The sequence below is a fragment of the Engystomops pustulosus genome, chromosome 7, assembly GCF_040894005.1.
Source record: "Engystomops pustulosus chromosome 7, aEngPut4.maternal, whole genome shotgun sequence".
Lineage (NCBI taxonomy): Eukaryota > Metazoa > Chordata > Amphibia > Anura > Leptodactylidae > Engystomops > Engystomops pustulosus.
The window spans coordinates 3,796,110-3,816,578 of record NC_092417.1 but is presented as its reverse complement, the minus strand read 5'-3'; the positions used below and the strand labels follow the sequence as shown (position 1 = coordinate 3,816,578).

General features: G+C 52.8%; 1 protein-coding gene across 2 annotated transcripts; it reads right to left on the bottom strand.

Annotated features, from left to right (window-relative positions):
• Positions 1-4,568: 4,568 nt before the first annotated feature.
• Positions 4,569-19,978, bottom strand: LOC140068643 (protein S100-G-like). 2 transcript variants are annotated; one of them, XM_072114030.1, is made up of 4 exons: positions 19,946-19,978; positions 19,689-19,763; positions 10,794-10,940; positions 4,569-4,829 (listed from the first exon to the last, which is right to left on the bottom strand). In XM_072114030.1, the coding sequence occupies exons 3-4, from the start codon at positions 10,908-10,910 to the stop codon at positions 4,668-4,670; spliced, it is 279 nt and encodes a 92-aa protein (XP_071970131.1). In that variant the 5' UTR covers positions 10,911-10,940; positions 19,689-19,763; positions 19,946-19,978; the 3' UTR covers positions 4,569-4,667. The 2 variants fall into 2 exon arrangements, with proteins under 2 accessions (XP_071970131.1, XP_071970130.1); XM_072114029.1 differs by lacking the exon at positions 19,946-19,978 and adding an exon at positions 19,840-19,901.
• Positions 19,979-20,469: the final 491 nt, after the last annotated feature.

Below are 20,469 nucleotides of genomic sequence, written 5' to 3'. Positions count from 1 at the left end.
TCACTGACACCATGTTACCTGCTCCTATTATACTGCCCAGTGGTGATTGTTACTTACACATGACACATTGTCCCCAGCCCTGTCCCCATCAGCCCCCGCACCTGTGTTATTGGGGACATCACTGACACCATGTTACCTGCTCCTATTATACTGCCCAGTGGTGATTGTTACTTACACATGACACATTGTCCCCAGCCCTGTCCCCATCAGCCCCCGCACCTGTGTTACTGGGGACATCACTGACACCATGTTACCTGCTCCTATTATACTGCCCAGTGGTGATTGTTACTTACACATGACACATTGTCCCCAGCCCTGTCCCCATCAGCCCCTGCACCTGTGTTACTGGAGACATCACTGACACCATGTTACCTGCTCCTATTATACTGCCCAGTGGTGATTGTTACTTACACATGACACATTGGGGCACATTTACTTACCCGGTCCAGTCGCGATCCAGCGGCGCGTTCTCTGCTCTGCATTCGGGTCCGGCCGGGATTTATGAATGTAGTTCTTCCGCCGTCCACCAGGTGGCGCTGCTGCGCTGAAAGTCATCTCATCGCGCCGGAATTCACCACCTCGGACCAAGTGAAGGTAAGCGGTCCCCAAGCGACACTTTTTCGGTTTTTAAATGCGGCGGTTTTTCCGAATACGTCGGGTTTTCGTTCGGCCACGCCCCCCGATTTCCGTCGCGCGCATGCCGGCGCCGATGCGCCACAATCCGATCGCGTGCGCCACAATCCCGGGGCAATTCAGGTACGATCGGCGCAAATCGGAAATATTCGCGTAACACGTCGGGAAAACGCGAATCGGGCCTTTAGTAAATGACCCCCATTGTCCCCAGCCCTGTCCCCATCAGCCCCCGCACCTGTGTTACTGGAGACATCACTGACACCATGTTACCTGCTCCTATTATACTGCCCAGTGGTGATTGTTACTTACACATGACACATTGTCCCCCAGCCCTGTCCCCATCAGCCCCCGCACCTGTGTTACTGGAGACATCACTGACACCATGTTACCTGCTCCTATTATACTGCCCAGTGGTGATTGTTACTTACACATGACACATTGTCACCAGCCCTGTCCCCATCAGCCCCCGCACCTGTGTTACTGGAGACATCACTGACACCATGTTACCTGCTCCTATTATACTGCCCAGTGGTGATTGTTACTTACACATGACACATTGTCCCCAGCCCTGTCCCCATCAGCCCCCGCACCTGTGTTACTGGGGACATCACTGACACCATGTGACCTGCTCCTATTATACTGCCCAGTGGTGATTGTTACTTACACATGACACATTGTCCCCAGCCCTGTCCCCATCAGCCCCAGCACCTGTGTTACTGGAGACATCACTGACACCATGTTACCTGCTCCTATTATACTGCCCAGTGGTGATTGTTACTTACACATGACACATTGTCCCCAGCCCTGTCCCCATCAGCCCCGGCACCTGTGTTACTGGAGACATCACTGACACCATGTTACTTGCTCCTATTATACTGCCCAGTGGTGATTGTTACTTACACATGACACATTGTCCCCAGCCCTGTCCCCATCAGCCCCTGCACCTGTGTTACTGGAGACATCACTGACACCATGTTACCTGCTCCTATTATACTGCCCAGTGGTGATTGTTACTTACACATGACACATTGTCCCCAGCCCTGTCCTCATCAGCCCCCGCACCTGTGTTACTGGAGACATCACTGACACCATGTTACCTGCTCCTATTATATTGCCCAGTGGTGATTGTTACTTACACATGACACATTGTCCCCAGCCCTGTCCCCATCAGCCCCCGCACCTGTGTTACTGGAGACATCACTGACACCATGTTACCTGCTCCTATTATACTGCCCAGTGGTGATTGTTACTTACACATGACACATTGTCCCCAGCCCTGTCCCCATCAGCCCCCGCACCTGTGTTACTGGAGACATCACTGACACCATGTTACCTGCTCCTATTATACTGCCCAGTGGTGATTGTTACTTACACATGACACATTGTCCCCAGCCCTGTCCCCATCAGCCCCCGCACCTGTGTTACTGGAGACATCACTGACACCATGTTACCTGCTCCTATTATACTGCCCAGTGGTGATTGTTACTTACACATGACACATTGTCCCCAGCCCTGTCCCCATCAGCCCCCGCACCTGTGTTACTGGAGACATCACTGACACCATGTTACCTGCTCCTATTATACTGCCCAGTGGTGATTGTTACTTACACATGACACATTGTCCCCAGCCCTGTCCCCATCAGCCCCCGCACCTGTGTTACTGGGGACATCACTGACACCATGTTACCTGCTCCTATTATACTGCCCAGTGGTGATTGTTACTTACACATGACACATTGTCCCCAGCCCTGTCCCCATCAGCCCCCGCACCTGTGTTACTGGGGACATCACTGACACCATGTTACCTGCTCCTATTATACTGCCCAGTGGTGATTGTTACTTACACATGACACATTGTCCCCAGTCCTGTCCCCATCAGCCCCCGCACCTGTGTTACTGGGGACATCACTGACACCATGTTACCTGCTCCTATTATACTGCCCAGTGGTGATTGTTACTTACACATGACACATTGTCCCCAGCCCTGTCCCCATCAGCCCCCGCACCTGTGTTACTGGAGACATCACTGACACCATGTTACCTGCTCCTATTATACTGCCCAGTGGTGATTGTTACTTACACATGACACATTGTCCCCAGCCCTGTCCCCATCAGCCCCGGCACCTGTGTTACTGGAGACATCACTGACACCATGTTACCTGCTCCTATTATATTGCCCAGTGGTGATTGTTACTTACACATGACACATTGTCCCCAGCCCTGTCCCCATCAGCCCCCGCACCTGTGTTACTGGGGACATCACTGACACCATGTTACCTGCTCCTATTATACTGCCCAGTGGTGATTGTTACTTACACATGACACATTGTCCCCCAGCCCTGTCCCCATCAGCCCCCGCACCTGTGTTACTGGGGACATCACTGACACCATGTTACCTGCTCCTATTATACTGCCCAGTGGTGATTGTTACTTACACATGACACATTGTCCCCAGCCCTGTCCCCATCAGCCCCCGCACCTGTGTTACTGGAGACATCACTGACACCATGTTACCTGCTCCTATTATACTGCCCAGTGGTGATTGTTACTTACACATGACACATTGTCCCCAGCCCTGTCCCCATCAGCCCCCGCACCTGTGTTACTGGAGACATCACTGACACCATGTTACCTGCTCCTATTATACTGCCCAGTGGTGATTGTTACTTACACATGACACATTGTCCCCAGCCCTGTCCCCATCAGCCCCCGCACCTGTGTTACTGGAGACATCACTGACACCATGGCCGCTGCTCCTATTATACTGCCCAGTGGTGATTGTTACTTACACATGACACATTGTCCCCAGTCCTGTCCCCATCAGCCCCCGCACCTGTGTTACTGGAGACATCACTGACACCATGTTACCTGCTCCTATTATACTGCCCAGTGGTGATTGTTACTTACACATGACACATTGTCCCCAGCCCTGTCCCCATCAGCCCCTGCACCTGTGTTACTGGAGACATCACTGACACCATGTTACCTGCTCCTATTATACTGCCCAGTGGTGATTGTTACTTACACATGACACATTGTCCCCAGCCCTGTCCCCATCAGCCCCCGCACCTGTGTTACTGGGGACATCACTGACACCATGTTACCTGCTCCTATTATACTGCCCAGTGGTGATTGTTACTTACACATGACACATTGTCCCCAGCCCTGCCCCCATCAGCCCCCGCACCTGTGTTACTGGAGACATCACTGACACCATGTTACCTGCTCCTATTATACTGCCCAGTGGTGATTGTTACTTACACATGACACATTGTCCCCAGCCCTGTCCTCATCAGCCCCTGCACCTGTGTTACTGGGGACATCACTGACACTATGGCCGCTGCTCCGCCTAAGGCGCCTGCAATGAAGGGGAAATGTGTTTTGGGGGAAAAAGTTCATTTTCTAGGCAAATACTGACTCTACAATGAATTGCTGATAAGCTGATCCTCTTTATAACATTCTGGAGAATATGCAAATTACCATTATAACACCTGATGCCGGAGACTTTGTAACAATTACCATTTGTATCATTCTCAGATCTTATGGCCGTGACTGTATGTATATATGTATATAGCTCGGAGGACTGGAGGGCTCCGGTCTTCTGTCTGTAGCACTGAGCTCCCTCTGCTGGTCACTGCCGGCACTGCAGCTATGGACTCATTCCCCAGGTGTGGTGGACGGCTGGCACCAGGGAGGGTCCTTCTCCGCTATCACCCAAACTACCCACCCTGCATGATGGAAGGGGGATGGCCTAACACTGCGCCCGGGGCCCAACACTGCGCCCGGGGCCCAACACTGCGCCGGAAGGATTTGGCACCTTTGTGTATGACCAGGCTGAGGTTAGATTATGTCACAGACTTAGATACAGTATGTCACAGGTTTAGATACGTGAAATGATTGCATTCATGGAAGGTTTGGATACACCGCGCGCTGAGTCATAGATTTACATGTTTATTGACTCTTTACATGTTGTACATCACAGACCCGGATGGCTGATGGTATCTGATCCGCCTCGGCTCGGATACGCGGTACGCTCAGGAGCCGTTGATGCTGTATCTGTGCACCTTGTTGTTAGCGTTGTAGCTGGCCACAATGTACTGAGTGATGAAGCTAAAGAACTCCTTGTACTGGAGCTCCCCGTCCTTGTCCACATCCAGGGAGGCCATGGTGTTCTCCAACAGGTGCGGGTCCTTACTCTGTGGACATAAGAAGCGTCACCCACTGGCACTGGCACCCCATCTATACACCCAGCATGTCACAGCGCCACCTCCATGTGCATGGCTGCCCCTGGTACTGCACCCAGCAGGAGGCCGAGGACTCTCCTCCGCCATCTATACACCCAGCATGTCACAGCGCCACCTCCATGTGCATGGCTGTCCCTGGTACTGCACCCAGCAGGAGGCCCAGGACTCTCCTCCGCCATCTATACACCCAGCATGTCACAGCGCCACCTCCATGTGCATGGCTGCCCCTGGTACTGCACCCAGCAGGAGGCCGAGGACTCTCCTCCACCATCTATACACCCAGCATGTCACAGCGCCACCTCCATGTGCATGGCTGCCCCTGGTACTGCACCCAGCAGGGGACCCAGGACTCTCCTCCACCATCTATACACTCAGCATGTCACAGCGCCACCTCCATGTGCATGGCTGTCCCTGGTACTGCACCCAGCAGGGGCCCAGGACTCTCCTCCGCCATCTATACACCCAGCATGTCACAGCGCCACCTCCATGTGCATGGCTGCCCCTGGTACTGCACCCAGCAGGGGGCCCAGGACTCTCCTCCACCATCTATACACCCAGCATGTCACAGCGCCACCTCCATGTGGATGGCTGCCCCTGGTACTGCACCCAGCAGGCGGCCCCGGACTCTCCTCCGCCATCTATACACCCAGCATGTCACAGCGCCACCTCCATGTGCATGGCTGCTCCTGGTACTGCACCCAGCAGGGGGCCCAGGACTCTCCTCCACCATCTATACACTCAGCATGTCACAGCGCCACCTCCATGTGCATGGCTGCCCCTGGTACTGCACCCAGCAGGGGGCCCAGGACTCTCCTCCACCATCTATACACTCAGCATGTCACAGCACCACCTCCATGTGCATGGCTGCCCCTGGTACTGCACCCAGCATGTCACAGCGCCACCTCCATGTGCATGGCTGCCCCTGGTACTGCACCCAGCAGGGGGCCCAGGACTCTCCTCCACCATCTATACACCCAGCATGTCACAGCGCCACCTCCATGTGCATGGCTGCCCCTGGTACTGCACCCAGCAGGGGGCCCAGGACTCTCCTCCGCCATCTATACACCCAGCATGTCACAGCGCCACCTCCATGTGCATGGCTGCCCCTGGTACTGCACCCAGCAGGGGGCCCAGGACTCTCCTCCACCATCCATACACTCAGCATGTCACAGACACAGCGCCACCTCCATGTGCATGGCTGCCCCTGGTACTGCACCCACCATCTATACACCCAGCATGTCACAGCGCCACCTCCATGTGCATGGCTGCTCCTGGTACTGCACCCAGCAGGAGGCCCAGGACTCTCCTCCACCATCTATACACCCAGCATGTCACAGCGCCACCTCCATGTGCATGGCTGCCCCTGGTACTGCACCCAGCAGGGGGCCCAGGACTCTCCTCCGCCATCTATACACCCAGCATGTCACAGCGCCACCTCCATGTGCATGGCTGCCCCTGGTACTGCACCCAGCAGGGGACCCAGGACTCTCCTCCGCCATCTATACACCCAGCATGTCACAGCGCCACCTCCATGTGCATGGCTGCCCCTGGTACTGCACCCAGCAGGAGGCCCCGGACTCTCCTCCGCCATCTATACACCCAGCATGTCACAGCGCCACCTCCATGTGCATGGCTGCCCTTGGTACTGCACCCAGCAGGAGGCCCCGGACTCTCCTCCACCATCTATACACCCAGCATGTCACAGCGCCACCTCCATGTGCATGGCTGCCCCTGGTACCGCACCCAGCAGGGGGCCCAGGACTCTCCTCCACCATCTATACACTCAGCATGTCACAGCGCCACCTCCATGTGCATGGCTGCCCCTGGTACTGCACCCAGCAGGGGGCCCAGGACTCTCCTCCACCATCTATACACTCAGCATGTCACAGCGCCACCTCCATGTGCATGGCTGCCCCTGGTACTGCACCCAGCAGGGGACCCAGGACTCTCCTCCGCCATCTATACACTCAGCATGTCACAGCGCCACCTCCATGTGCATGGCTGCCCCTGGTACTGCACCCAGCTGGGGCCCAGGACTCTCCTCTGCCATCTATACACTCAGCATGTCACAGCGCCACCTCCATGTGCATGGCTGCCCCTGGTACTGCACCCAGCAGGGGCCCCAGGACTCTCCTCCGCCATCTATACACTCAGCATGTCACAGCGCCACCTCCATGTGCATGGCTGCCCCTGGTACTGCACCCAGCTGGGGCCCAGGACTCTCCTCTGCCATCTATACACTCAGCATGTCACAGCGCCACCTCCATGTGCATGGCTGCCCCTGGTACTGCACCCAGCAGGGGCCCCAGGACTCTCCTCCGCCATCTATACACCCAGCATGTCACAGACACAGCGCCACCTCCATGTGCATGGCTGCCCCTGGTACTGCACCCAGCAGGGGGCCCAGGACTCTCCTCCACCATCTATACACTCAGCATGTCACAGACACAGCGCCACCTCCATGTGCATAGCTGCCCCTGGTACTGCACCCAGCAGGGGCCCCAGGACTCTCCTCCACCATCTATACACTCAGCATGTCACAGCGCCACCTCCATGTGCATGGCTGCCCCTGGTACTGCACCCAGCAGGGGGCCCAGGACTCTCCTCCACCATCTATACACTCAGCATGTCACAGCGCCACCTCCATGTGCATGGCTGCCCCTGGTACTGCACCCACCATCCATACACTCAGCATGTCACAGCGCCACCTCCATGTGCATGGCTGCCCCTGGTACTGCACCCAGCAGGGGGCCCAGGACTCTCCTCCGCCATCTATACACTCAGCATGTCACAGCGCCACCTCCATGTGCATGGCTGCCCCTGGTACTGCACCCAGCAGGGGACCCAGGACTCTCCTCCACCATCTATACACCCAGCATGTCACAGCGCCACCTCCATGTGTATGGCTGCCCCTGGTACTGCACCCAGCAGGAGGCCCAGGACTCTCCTCCGCCATCTATACACTCAGCATGTCACAGCGCCACCTCCATGTGCATGGCTGCCCCTGGTACTGCACCCAGCAGGGGGCCCAGGACTCTCCTCCGCCATCTATACACTCAGCATGTCACAGACACAGCGCCACCTCCATGTGCATGGCTGCCCCTGGTACTGCACCCACCATCCATACACTCAGCATGTCACAGCGCCACCTCCATGTGCATGGCTGCCCCTGGTACTGCACCCAGCAGGGGGCCCAGGACTCTCCTCCGCCATCTATACACTCAGCATGTCACAGCGCCACCTCCATGTGCATGGCTGCCCCTGGTACTGCACCCAGCAGGGGGCCCAGGACTCTCCTCCACCATCTATACACCCAGCATGTTACAGCGCCACCTCCATGTGCATGGCTGCCCCTGGTACTGCACCCACCATCCATACACTCAGCATGACACAGCGCCACCTCCATGTGCATGGCTGCCCCTGGTACTGCACCCAGCAGGGGGCCCAGGACTCTCCTCCGCCATCTATACACTCAGCATGTCACAGCGCCACCTCCATGTGCATGGCTGCCCCTGGTACTGCACCCACCATCCATACACCCAGCATGTCACAGACACAGCGCCACCTCCATGTGCATGGCTGCCACTGGTACTGCACCCAGCAGGGGCCCCAGGACTCTCCTCCGCCATCTATACACTCAGCATGTCACAGCGCCACCTCCATGTGCATGGCTGCCCCTGGTACTGCACCCAGCAGGGGGCCCAGGACTCTCCTCCGCCATCTATACACTCAGCATGTCACAGCGCCACCTCCATGTGCATGGCTGCCCCTGGTACTGCACCCAGCAGGGGGCCCAGGACTCTCCTCCACCATCTATACACCCAGCATGTCACAGCGCCACCTCCATGTGCATGGCTGCCCCTGGTACTGCACCCAGCAGGGGGCCCAGGACTCTCCTCCACCATCTATACACTCAGCATGTCACAGCACCACCTCCATGTGCATGGCTGCCCCTGGTACTGCACCCAGCAGGGGCCCAGGACTCTCCTCCACCATCTATACACTCAGCATGTCACAGCGCCACCTCCATGTGCATGGCTGCCCCTGGTACTGCACCCAGCAGGGGGCCCAGGACTCTCCTCCACCATCTATACACTCAGCATGTCACAGCGCCACCTCCATGTGCATGGCTGTCCCTGGTACTGCACCCAGCAGGGGGCCCAGGACTCTCCTCCACCATCTATACACTCAGCATGTCACAGCGCCACCTCCATGTGCATGGCTGTCCCTGGTACTGCACCCAGCAGGGGGCCCAGGACTCTCCTCCACCATCTATACACTCAGCATGTCACAGCACCACCTCCATGTGCATGGCTGTCCCTGGTACTGCACCCAGCAGGGGGCCCAGGACTCTCCTCCACCATCTATACACTCAGCATGTCACAGCGCCACCTCCATGTGCATGGCTGCCCCTGGTACTGCACCCAGCAGGAGGCCCCGGACTCTCCTCCACCATCTATACACCCAGCATGTCACAGCGCCACCTCCATGTGCATGGCTGCCCCTGGTACTGCACCCAGCAGGGGGCCCAGGACTCTCCTCCACCATCTATACACCCAGCATGTCACAGACACAGCGCCACCTCCATGTGCATGGCTGTCCCTGGTACTGCACCCAGCAGGGGGCCCAGGACTCTCCTCCGCCATCTATACACCCAGCATGTCACAGCGCCACCTACATGTGCATGGCTGCCCCTGGTACTGCACCCAGCAGGGGGCCCAGGACTCTCCTCCGCCATCTATACACCCAGCATGTCACAGCGCTACCTCCATGTGCATGGCTGCCCCTGGTACTGCACCCAGCAGGGGGCCCAGGACTCTCCTCAGCCATCTATACACCCAGCATGTCACAGACACAGCGCCACCTCCATGTGCATGGCTGCCCCTGGTACCGCACCCAGCAGGAGGCCCCAGGACTCTCCTCCGCCATCTATACACTCAGCATGTCACAGACACAGCGCCACCTCCATGTGCATGGCTGCCCCTGGTACCGCACCCAGCAGGGGGCCCAGGACTCTCCTCCACCATCTATACACCCAGCATGTCACAGCGCCACCTCCATGTGTATGGCTGCCCCTGGTACCGCACCCAGCAGGAGGCCCCAGGACTCTCCTCCACCATCTATACACCCAGCATGTCACAGCGCCACCTCCATGTGCATGGCTGCCCCTGGTACTGCACCCAGCAGGGGGCCCAGGACTCTCCTCCACAATCTATACACCCAGCATGTCACAGCGCCACCTCCATGTGCATGGCTGCCCCTGGTACTGCACCCAGCAGGGGGCCCAGGACTCTCCTCCGCCATCTATACACTCAGCATGTCACAGCGCCACCTCCATGTGCATGGCTGCCCCTGGTACTGCACCCAGCAGGGGACCCAGGACTCTCCTCCACCATCTATACACCCAGCATGTCACAGCGCCACCTCCATGTGCATGGCTGCCCCTGGTACTGCACCCACCATCCATACACTCAGCATGTCACAGTGCCACCTCCATGTGCATGGCTGCCCCTGGTACTGCACCCAGCAGGGGGCCCAGGACTCTCCTCCGCCATCTATACACTCAGCATGTCACAGCGCCACCTCCATGTGCATGGCTGCCCCTGGTACTGCACCCAGCAGGGGACCCAGGACTCTCCTCCACCATCTATACACCCAGCATGTCACAGCGCCACCTCCATGTGCATGGCTGTCCCTGGTACTGCACCCAGCAGGGGGCCCAGGACTCTCCTCCACCATCTATACACTCAGCATGTCACAGCGCCACCTCCATGTGCATGGCTGCCCCTGGTACTGCACCAAGCAGGGGACCCAGGACTCTGATATCTTAGTAAAATGTTCCCTATAAAGCTGCAGTCACATCCAGAGCAGCACTCACAGTAATGCAGCTTTGGGTGTGACTGGAGCATGTCTCACCTCCAGGTAGGTGGGGATCTCCGCCTTTACGTATTCACGGAACTCATTCAAGTTGATGGTCTCTGGGTTTCCCTCCATCTTGGCGAACTTCCTGTAGCTGCTCAGCAGGTCCTCCATGACCCTCTGCAGCCACGGGGTCTTGTTTTTCTGGACGGAGATTAGATACACAGCTCAGCAGTATCACACAGGATGGGATTAGATACACAGCTCAGCAGACAGTATCACACAGGATGGGATTAGATACACAGCTCAGCAGACAGTATCACACAGGATAGGATTAGATACACAGCTCAGCAGTCAGTATCACACAGGAGAGGATTAGGTACACGGCTCAGCAGTATCACACAGGAGAGGATTAGATACACAGCTCACCAGTATTACACAGGAGAGGATTAGATACACAGCTCAGCAGTATCACACAGGATGGGATTAGATACACAGCTCACCAGTATTACACAGGAGAGGATTAGATACACAGCTCAGCAGTATCACACAGGATGGGATTAGATACACAGCTCAGCAGTATCACACAAGAGAGGATTAGATACACAGCTCAGCAGTATCACACAGGAGAGGATTAGATACACAGCTCAGCAGTATCACACAGGATGGGATTAGATACACAGCTCAGCAGACAGTATCACACAGGATGGGATTAGATACACAGCTCAGCAGTATCACACAGAATACGATTAGATACACAGCTCAGCAGTATCACACAGGAGAGGATTAGATACACGGCTCACCAGTATCACACAGGAGAGGATTAGATACACAGCTCAGCAGACAGTATCACACAGGAGAGGATTAGATACACAGCTCAGCAGTATAACACAGGAGAGGATTAGATACACAGCTCAGCAGACAGTATCACACAGGATGGGATTAGATACACAGCTCAGCAGTATCACACAGAATACGATTAGATACACAGCTCAGCAGTATCACACAGGAGAGGATTAGATACACGGCTCACCAGTATCACACAGGAGAGGATTAGATACACAGCTCAGCAGACAGTATCACACAGGAGAGGATTAGATACACAGCTCAGCAGTATCACACAGGAGAGGATTAGATACACAGCTCAGCAGACAGTATCACACAGGAGAGGATTAGATACACAGCTCAGCAGTATCACACAGGGTAGGATTAGATACACAGCTCAGCAGTATCACACAGGAGAGGATTAGATACACAGCTCAGCAGTATGACACAGGAGAGGATTAGATACACAGCTCAGCAGTATCACACAGGATAGGATTAGATACACAGCTCAGCAGTATCACACAGGAGAGGATTAGATACACAGCTCAGCAGTATCACACAGGAGAGGATTAGATACACAGCTCAGCAGTATCACACAGGAGAGGATTAGATACACAGCTCAGCAGTATCACACAGGAGAGGATTAGATACACAGCTCAGCAGTATCACACAGGATAGGATTAGATACACAGCTCAGCAGGCAGTATCACACAGGAGAGGATTAGATACACGGCTCAGCAGTATCACACAGGAGAGGATTAGATACACGGCTCAGCAGGCCGTATCACACAGGAGAGGATTAGATACACGGCTCAGCAGTATCACACAGGAGGGGATTAGATACACAGCTCAGTAGTATCACACAGGATAGGATCAGATACACAGCTCAGCAGTATCACACAGGAGAGGATTAGATACACAGCTCAGCAGTATCACACAGGAGAGGATTAGATACACAGCTCAGCAGTATCACACAGGAGAGGATTAGATACACAGCTCAGCAGTATCACACAGGAGAGGATTAGATACACAGCTCAGCAGTATCACACAGGAGAGGATTAGATACACAGCTCAGCAGTATCACACAGGAGAGGATTAGATACACAGCTCAGCAGTATCACACAGGATAGGATTAGATACACAGCTCAGCAGTATCACACAGGAGAGGATTAGATACACAGCTCAGCAGTATCACACAGGAGAGGATTAGATACACAGCTCAGCAGTATCACACAGGAGGGGATTAGATACACAGCTCAGCAGTATCACACAGGAGAGGATTAGATACACAGCTCAGCAGTATCACACAGGATAGGATTAGATACACAGCTCAGCAGTATCACACAGGATAGGATTAGATACACAGCTCAGCAGTATCACACAGGAGAGGATTAGATACACAGCTCAGCAGTATCACACAGGAGAGGATTAGATACGCAGCTCAGCAGTATCACACAGGAGAGGATTAGATACACGGCCAGCAGTATCACACAGGAGAGGATTAGATACACAGCTCAGCAGTATCACACAGGAGAGGATTAGATACACAGCTCAGCAGTATCACACAGGATAGGATTAGATACACAGCTCAGCAGTATCACACAGGAGGGGATTAGATACACAGCTCAGCAGTATCACACAGGAGAGGATTAGATACACAGCTTAGCAGTATCACACAGGAGAGGATTAGATACACGGCTCAGTAGTATCACACAGGAGAGGATTAGTTACACAGCTCAGCAGTATCACACAGGAGAGGATTAGATACACAGCTCAGCAGACTGTATCACACAGGATAGGATTAGATACACAGCTCAGCAGTATCACACAGGAGAGGATTAGATACACAGCTCAGCAGTATCACACAGGAGAGGATTAGATACACGGCTCAGCAGTATCACACAGGAGAGGATTAGATACACAGCTCAGCAGTATCACACAGGAGAGGATTAGATACACAGCTCAGCAGTATCACACAGGATAGGATTAGATACACAGCTCAGCAGTATCACACAGGAGAGGATTAGATACACAGCTCAGCAGTATCACACAGGAGAGGATTAGATACACAGCTCAGCAGTATCACACAGGAGAGGATTAGATACACAGCTCAGCAGTATCACACAGGAGAGGATTAGATACACAGCTCAGCAGTATCACACAGGAGAGGATTAGATACACAGCTCAGCAGTATCACACAGGAGAGGATTAGATACACAGCTCAGCAGTATCACACAGGATAGGATTAGATACACAGCTCAGCAGTATCACACAGGAGGGGATTAGATACACAGCTCAGCAGTATCACACAGGAGAGGATTAGATACACAGCTCAGCAGTATCACACAGGAGAGGATTAGATACACAGCTCAGCAGTATCACACAGGAGGGGATTAGATACACAGCTCAGCAGTATCACACAGGAGAGGATTAGATACACAGCTCAGCAGTATCACACAGGAGAGGATTAGATACACAGCTCAGCAGTATCACACAGGATAGGATTAGATACACAGCTCAGCAGTATCACACATGATAGGATTAGATACGCAGCTCAGCAATATCACACAGGAGAGGATTAGATACACAGCTCAGCAGTATCACACAGGAGAGGATTAGATACACAGCTCAGCAGTATCACACAGGATAGGATTAGATACACAGCTCAGCAGTATCACACAGGAGGGGATTAGATACACAGCTCAGCAGTATCACACAGGAGAGGATTAGATACACAGCTTAGCAGTATCACACAGGAGAGGATTAGATACACGGCTCAGTAGTATCACACAGGAGAGGATTAGTTACACAGCTCAGCAGTATCACACAGGAGAGGATTAGATACACAGCTCAGCAGTATCACACAGGATAGGATTAGATACACAGCTCAGCAGACAGTATCACACAGGAGAGGATTAGATACACAGCTCACCAGTATTACACAGGAGAGGATTAGATACACAGCTCAGCAGTATCACACAGGAGAGGATTAGATACACAGCTCAGCAGTCAGTATCACACAGGAGAGGATTAGATACACAGCTCAGCAGTATCACACAGGAGAGGATTAGATACACAGCTCAGCAGTATCACACAGGATAGGATTAGATACACAGCTCAGCAGTATCACACAGGAGGGGATTAGATACACAGCTCAGCAGTATCACACAGGAGAGGATTAGATACACAGCTCAGCAGTATCACACAGGAGAGGATTAGATACACAGCTCAGCAGTATCACACAGGATAGGATTAGATACACAGCTCAGCAGTATCACACAGGAGGGGATTAGATACACAGCTCAGCAGTATCACACAGGAGAGGATTAGATACACAGCTCAGCAGTATCACACAGGAGAGGATTAGATACACAGCTCAGCAGTATCACACAGGAGGGGATTAGATACACAGCTCAGCAGTATCACACAGGAGAGGATTAGATACACAGCTCAGCAGTATCACACAGGAGAGGATTAGATACACAGCTCAGCAGTATCACACAGGATAGGATTAGATACACAGCTCAGCAGTATCACACAGGATAGGATTATACGCAGCTCAGGATAGATACGCAGCTCAGCAATATCACACAGGAGAGGATTAGATACACAGCTCAGCAGTATCACACAGGAGAGGATTAGATACACAGCTCAGCAGTATCACACAGGATAGGATTAGATACACAGCTCAGCAGTATCACACAGGAGGGGATTAGATACACAGCTCAGCAGTATCACACAGGAGAGGATTAGATACACAGCTTAGCAGTATCACACAGGAGAGGATTAGATACACGGCTCAGTAGTATCACACAGGAGAGGATTAGTTACACAGCTCAGCAGTATCACACAGGAGAGGATTAGATACACAGCTCAGCAGTATCACACAGGATAGGATTAGATACACAGCTCAGCAGACAGTATCACACAGGAGAGGATTAGATACACAGCTCACCAGTATTACACAGGAGAGGATTAGATACACAGCTCAGCAGTATCACACAGGAGAGGATTAGATACACAGCTCAGCAGTCAGTATCACACAGGAGAGGATTAGATACACAGCTCAGCAGTATCACACAGGAGAGGATTAGATACACAGCTCAGCAGTATCACACAGGATAGGATTAGATACACAGCTCAGCAGTATCACACAGGAGGGGATTAGATACACAGCTCAGCAGTATCACACAGGAGAGGATTAGATACACAGCTCAGCAGTATCACACAGGAGAGGATTAGATACACGGCTCAGTAGTATCACACAGGATAGGATCAGATACACAGCTCAGCAGTATCACACAGGATAGGATTAGATACACAGCTCAGCAGTATCACACAGGAGGGGATTAGATACACGGCTCAGCAGTATCACACAGGAGAGGATTAGATACACAGCTCAGCAGTATCACACAGGAGAGGATTAGATACACAGCTCACCAGTATTACACAGGAGAGGATTAGATACACAGCTCAGCAGTATCACACAGGAGAGGATTAGATACACCGCTCAGCAGTCAGTATCACACAGGAGAGGATTAGATACACAGCTCAGCAGTATCACACAGGAGAGGATTAGATACACAGCTCAGCAGTATCACACAGGATAGGATTAGATACACAGCTCAGCAGTATCACACAGGAGGGGATTAGATACACAGCTCAGCAGTATCACACAGGAGAGGATTAGATACACAGCTCAGCAGTATCACACAGGAGAGGATTAGATACACGGCTCAGCAGTATCACACAGGAGAGGATTAGATACACAGCTCAGCAGTATCACACAGGAGGGGATTAGATACACAGCTCAGTAGTATCACACAGGATAGGATCAGATACACAGCTCAGCAGTATCACACAGGAGAGGATTAGATACACAGCTCAGCAGTATCACACAGGAGAGGATTAGATACACGGCTCAGCAGTATCACACAGGAGAGGATTAGATACACAGCTCAGCAGTATCACACAGGAGAGGATTAGATACACAGCTCAGCAGTATCACACAGGAGAGGATTAGATACACGGCTCAGTAGTATCACACAGGATAGGATCAGATACACAGCTCAGCAGTATCACACAGGAGAGGATTAGATACACAGCTCAGCAGTATCACACAGGAGAGGATTAGATACACGGCTCAGCAGTATCACACAGGAGAGGATTAGATACACAGCTCAGCAGTATCACACAGGAGAGGATTAGATACACAGCTCAGCAGTATCACACAGGAGAGGATTAGATACACAGCTCAGCAGTATCACACAGGAGAGGATTAGATACACAGCTCAGCAGTATCACACAGGAGAGGATTAGATACACAGCTCAGCAGTATCACACAGGAGAGGATTAGATACACAGCTCAGCGGTATCACACAGGAGAGGATTAAATACACAGCTCAGCAGTATCACACAGGATAGGATTAGATACGCAGCTCAGCAATATCACACAGGAGAGGATTAGATACACAGCTCAGCAGTATCACACAGGAGAGGATTAGATACACAGCTCAGCAGTATCACACAGGATAGGATTAGATACACAGCTCAGCAGTATCACACAGGATAGGATTAGATACACAGCTCAGCAGTATCAAACAGGAGAGAATTAGATACACAGCTCAGCAGGCAGTAACACACAGGACAGGATTAGATACACAGCTCAGCAGACTGTATCACACATGATAGGATTAGATACATGGCTCAGCAGGCAGTATCACACAGGACAGGATTAGATACACAGCTCAGCAGACTGTATCACACAGGATAGGATTAGATACACAGCCCAGCAGACCGTATCACACAAGATCAGATGAGATACATGGCTCAGCAGATTCATAATAGAATTATATACACTGCGGAGGACAGTCTGTTGGTTAGCTATTTACTGGGGGTGCAGTGTGCTGGATACCTATATACTGGGGGTGCAGTGTGCTGGATACCTATATACTGATGGGGGTGTGGTGTGCCATGTACCTATATACTGGGGGAGCAGTGTGGTGGATACCTATATACGGAGGGGTGTAGTTTGCAGAATACCTATATACAGGCAGTCCCCGGGTTACATACAAGATAGGGTCTGGAGGTTTGTTCTTAAGTTGAATTTGTATGTAAGTCGAAACTGTATATTTTATAATTGTAGATCCAGACAAAAAAAAATTTGGCCCCTGTGACAATTGCAATTTAAACATTTTTTGCTGTAGTGGGAGCAAGGATTATCCATAAAGCTTCATTACAGACACTTTACAGCTGTTTATTGCAATCTGGGACTATAGTAAAGCATCCAGAGAGCTTCACCAGAGGTCAGAGGGGTCTGTCTGTAACTATGGGTTGTCTGTAAGTCGGGTGTCCTTAAGTAGGGGACCGCCTGTACTGGATACCTGCATACTATGGGGGACTGCAGTGTGTGGGCAACCTTTATACTGGGGAGGAGTGTGCTGGCTACCTATATAGTGGGGGCACTGTGCTGGATACCTATATACTGGGGGGCAATGTGCTGAATACCTATGTACTGGGGGGCAGTGTGCTGGATAATATATATACTGGGGGGGCAGTGTACTGAATACCTATATACTATGGGGGACTGCAGTGTGTGGGCAACCTATATACTGGGGTGCAATGTGCTGGCTACCTCCATACTTGGGAAGCATTGTGGTGGATACCTGTATACTGGGGGTAGTGTGCTGGATACCAATATACTATGGGGGAATACAGTGTGCTGAATACCAATATACTATGGGGGACTACAGTGTGTGGGCAACCTTTATACCGAGGGGGGAGTGTGCTGGCTACCTATATACTACACAGGACTGCAGCATGCACGGGGGGTGCATTGTGCTGGCTACCTATATAGTGGGGGGCACTGTGCTGGATACCTATATACTGAGGGGTGCAGTCTGCTGGATACCTATATACTGGGGGCAGTGTGTGGGCAACCTATATACTTGAGGGGAAGTGTGCCGGCTACCTATATACCATGGAGATTGCAGTGTGTGGGATACCTATATACTGGTGGTGCAGTGTGCTGGGTACCTACATACTTGGGAAGCAGTGTGGTTGATACCAATATAATGGGGGTAGTGTGCTAGATACCTATATACTGGGGGCAGTGTGCTGAATACCTGTGTACTATGGGGGACTACAGTGTGCTGAATATCTATATACTAGGGGATGCAGTCTGCTGGATACCTATATACTGGGGGGCAGTGTACTGGATACCTATATACTGGGGGCAGTGTACTGGATACATATATACTGGGGGGCAGTGTGCTGAATACCTATATCCTATGGGGGACTGGAGTGTGTAGGCAACCTATATACTTGGGGGGGGAAGTGTGCCGGCTACCTATATACCATGGGGGACTGCAGTGTGTGGGATACCTATATACTAGGGGCAGTGTGCTGGATACCTATATACTGGGGGGCAGTGTGCTGAATACCTGTATACTATGGGGGACTACAGTGTGCTGGATCCCTAAATACTGGAGAAGCAGTGTGCTGGATCCCTGCAATACTGAGGGGTGCAGACTGCTGGATACCTATATACAGGGGGGCACTGTGCTGGATACCTACATACTGAGGGGTGCAGTCTGCTGGATACCTATATACTGGGGGGCACTGTGCTGGATACCTACATACTGAGGGGTGCAGTCTACTGGATACCTATATACTGGGGGGCAGTGTACTGGATACCTATATACTGGGGGGCAGTGTACTGGATACCTATATACTGGGGGGCAGTGTACTGCATACCTATATACTGGGGGGCAGTGTACTGGATACCTATATACTATGGGGGACTGCAGTGTGTGAGCAACCTATAGATTGGGTTGAAGTGTGCCGGCTACCTATATACCATGGGGGACTGCAGTGTGTGGGATACCTATATACTGGGGTGCAATGTGCTGGCTACCTACATACGGCAGGGTCTGTTGTAGTCGGGGTGCAGGCTCTGCTGTAATCGGGCCGCAGGCGCTGCTGTAGTCGGGGCGCAGGCGCTGCTGTAGTCGGGGCGCAGGCGCTGCTGTAGTCGGGGTGCACGGGCTCCTGTAGTCGGGTGCAGGGTGTAGTCGGGGTGCACGGTCTGCTGCAGTTGGTGTGTCTCTATATTGACATGGACCTTACCTTGCAGGAGAGTGGGATGCAGCACAGACCCAGCAGGGTGATGACCAGCAGAACTCTGTCTGTTCGGGTTGATACCTGCGGCAGGTAGAGGGCGGTGAATGGCAGGTACAGCAGGAGGACGGGTGCGGGGGTGCGGAGGTCTGTCACTTACCATGGTGCAGGACGCAGGCAACATGTGCCCAAAGAGGGGAGAGGGGGGTTATAATAGGAGAGACACACCCACCGAACAAGCCCCACCCCCAACCTGTATCATATACCTGTATACAACGCCAGACTCCCGAATCACCTGGACCAAGCCTCCCTGTGATACAGACTGTCCCTCTGTGATGTATTATCAGGTATAATTTGGGGGGGGTTGGGGGCCCTCTTAATCACAGGTTTGTGTCTTACCCTCCGCCCCCATTGTTACCTAGAAAGGGCAATGGTAACGAGAGACCCAATAATCAGGAGGTAACGACCATCCAGAAAGGTCACCGCTGATTAGGAGGTTCCCTGAATGATCTCACAGTCACTGGGGGACATTTACTATGGTGTTTCCGCCAGTTTTGTGGCTCTCACCGCATCTTCTGCTCTCCGACCTATTTATTAGCTGGCGGCGCCAGAAAAAATGACTTTTTTCCGTCTGCTCCGACTGTTCTCCGAAAAGGGGCGTGGCTTTGGCGGAGTATAGATTAGGTGGTGCCCAGCTTATGGCTGGTCAGCTACAAAGAGGGAGTTAGTGTAAGGAAAGGCTGCGGAGAGCAGGACAGCAGAGGAGAGCGGCACAGGAGGGCAGGACAGC

Excerpts from the sequence above, each read along its gene's own strand:
- LOC140068643 (XM_072114029.1), bottom strand. The coding sequence starts at position 19,863 with ATGTTGCCTGCGTCCTGCACCATG. Across the intron at positions 19,764-19,839 it reads TGCCTGCGTCCTGCACCATG|GTATCAACCCGAACAGACAG; the intron begins GTAAGTGACAGA and ends TACCTGCCGCAG. Across the intron at positions 4,830-10,793 it reads AGATCCCCACCTACCTGGAG|AGTAAGGACCCGCACCTGTT; the intron begins GTGAGACATGCT and ends TTATGTCCACAG.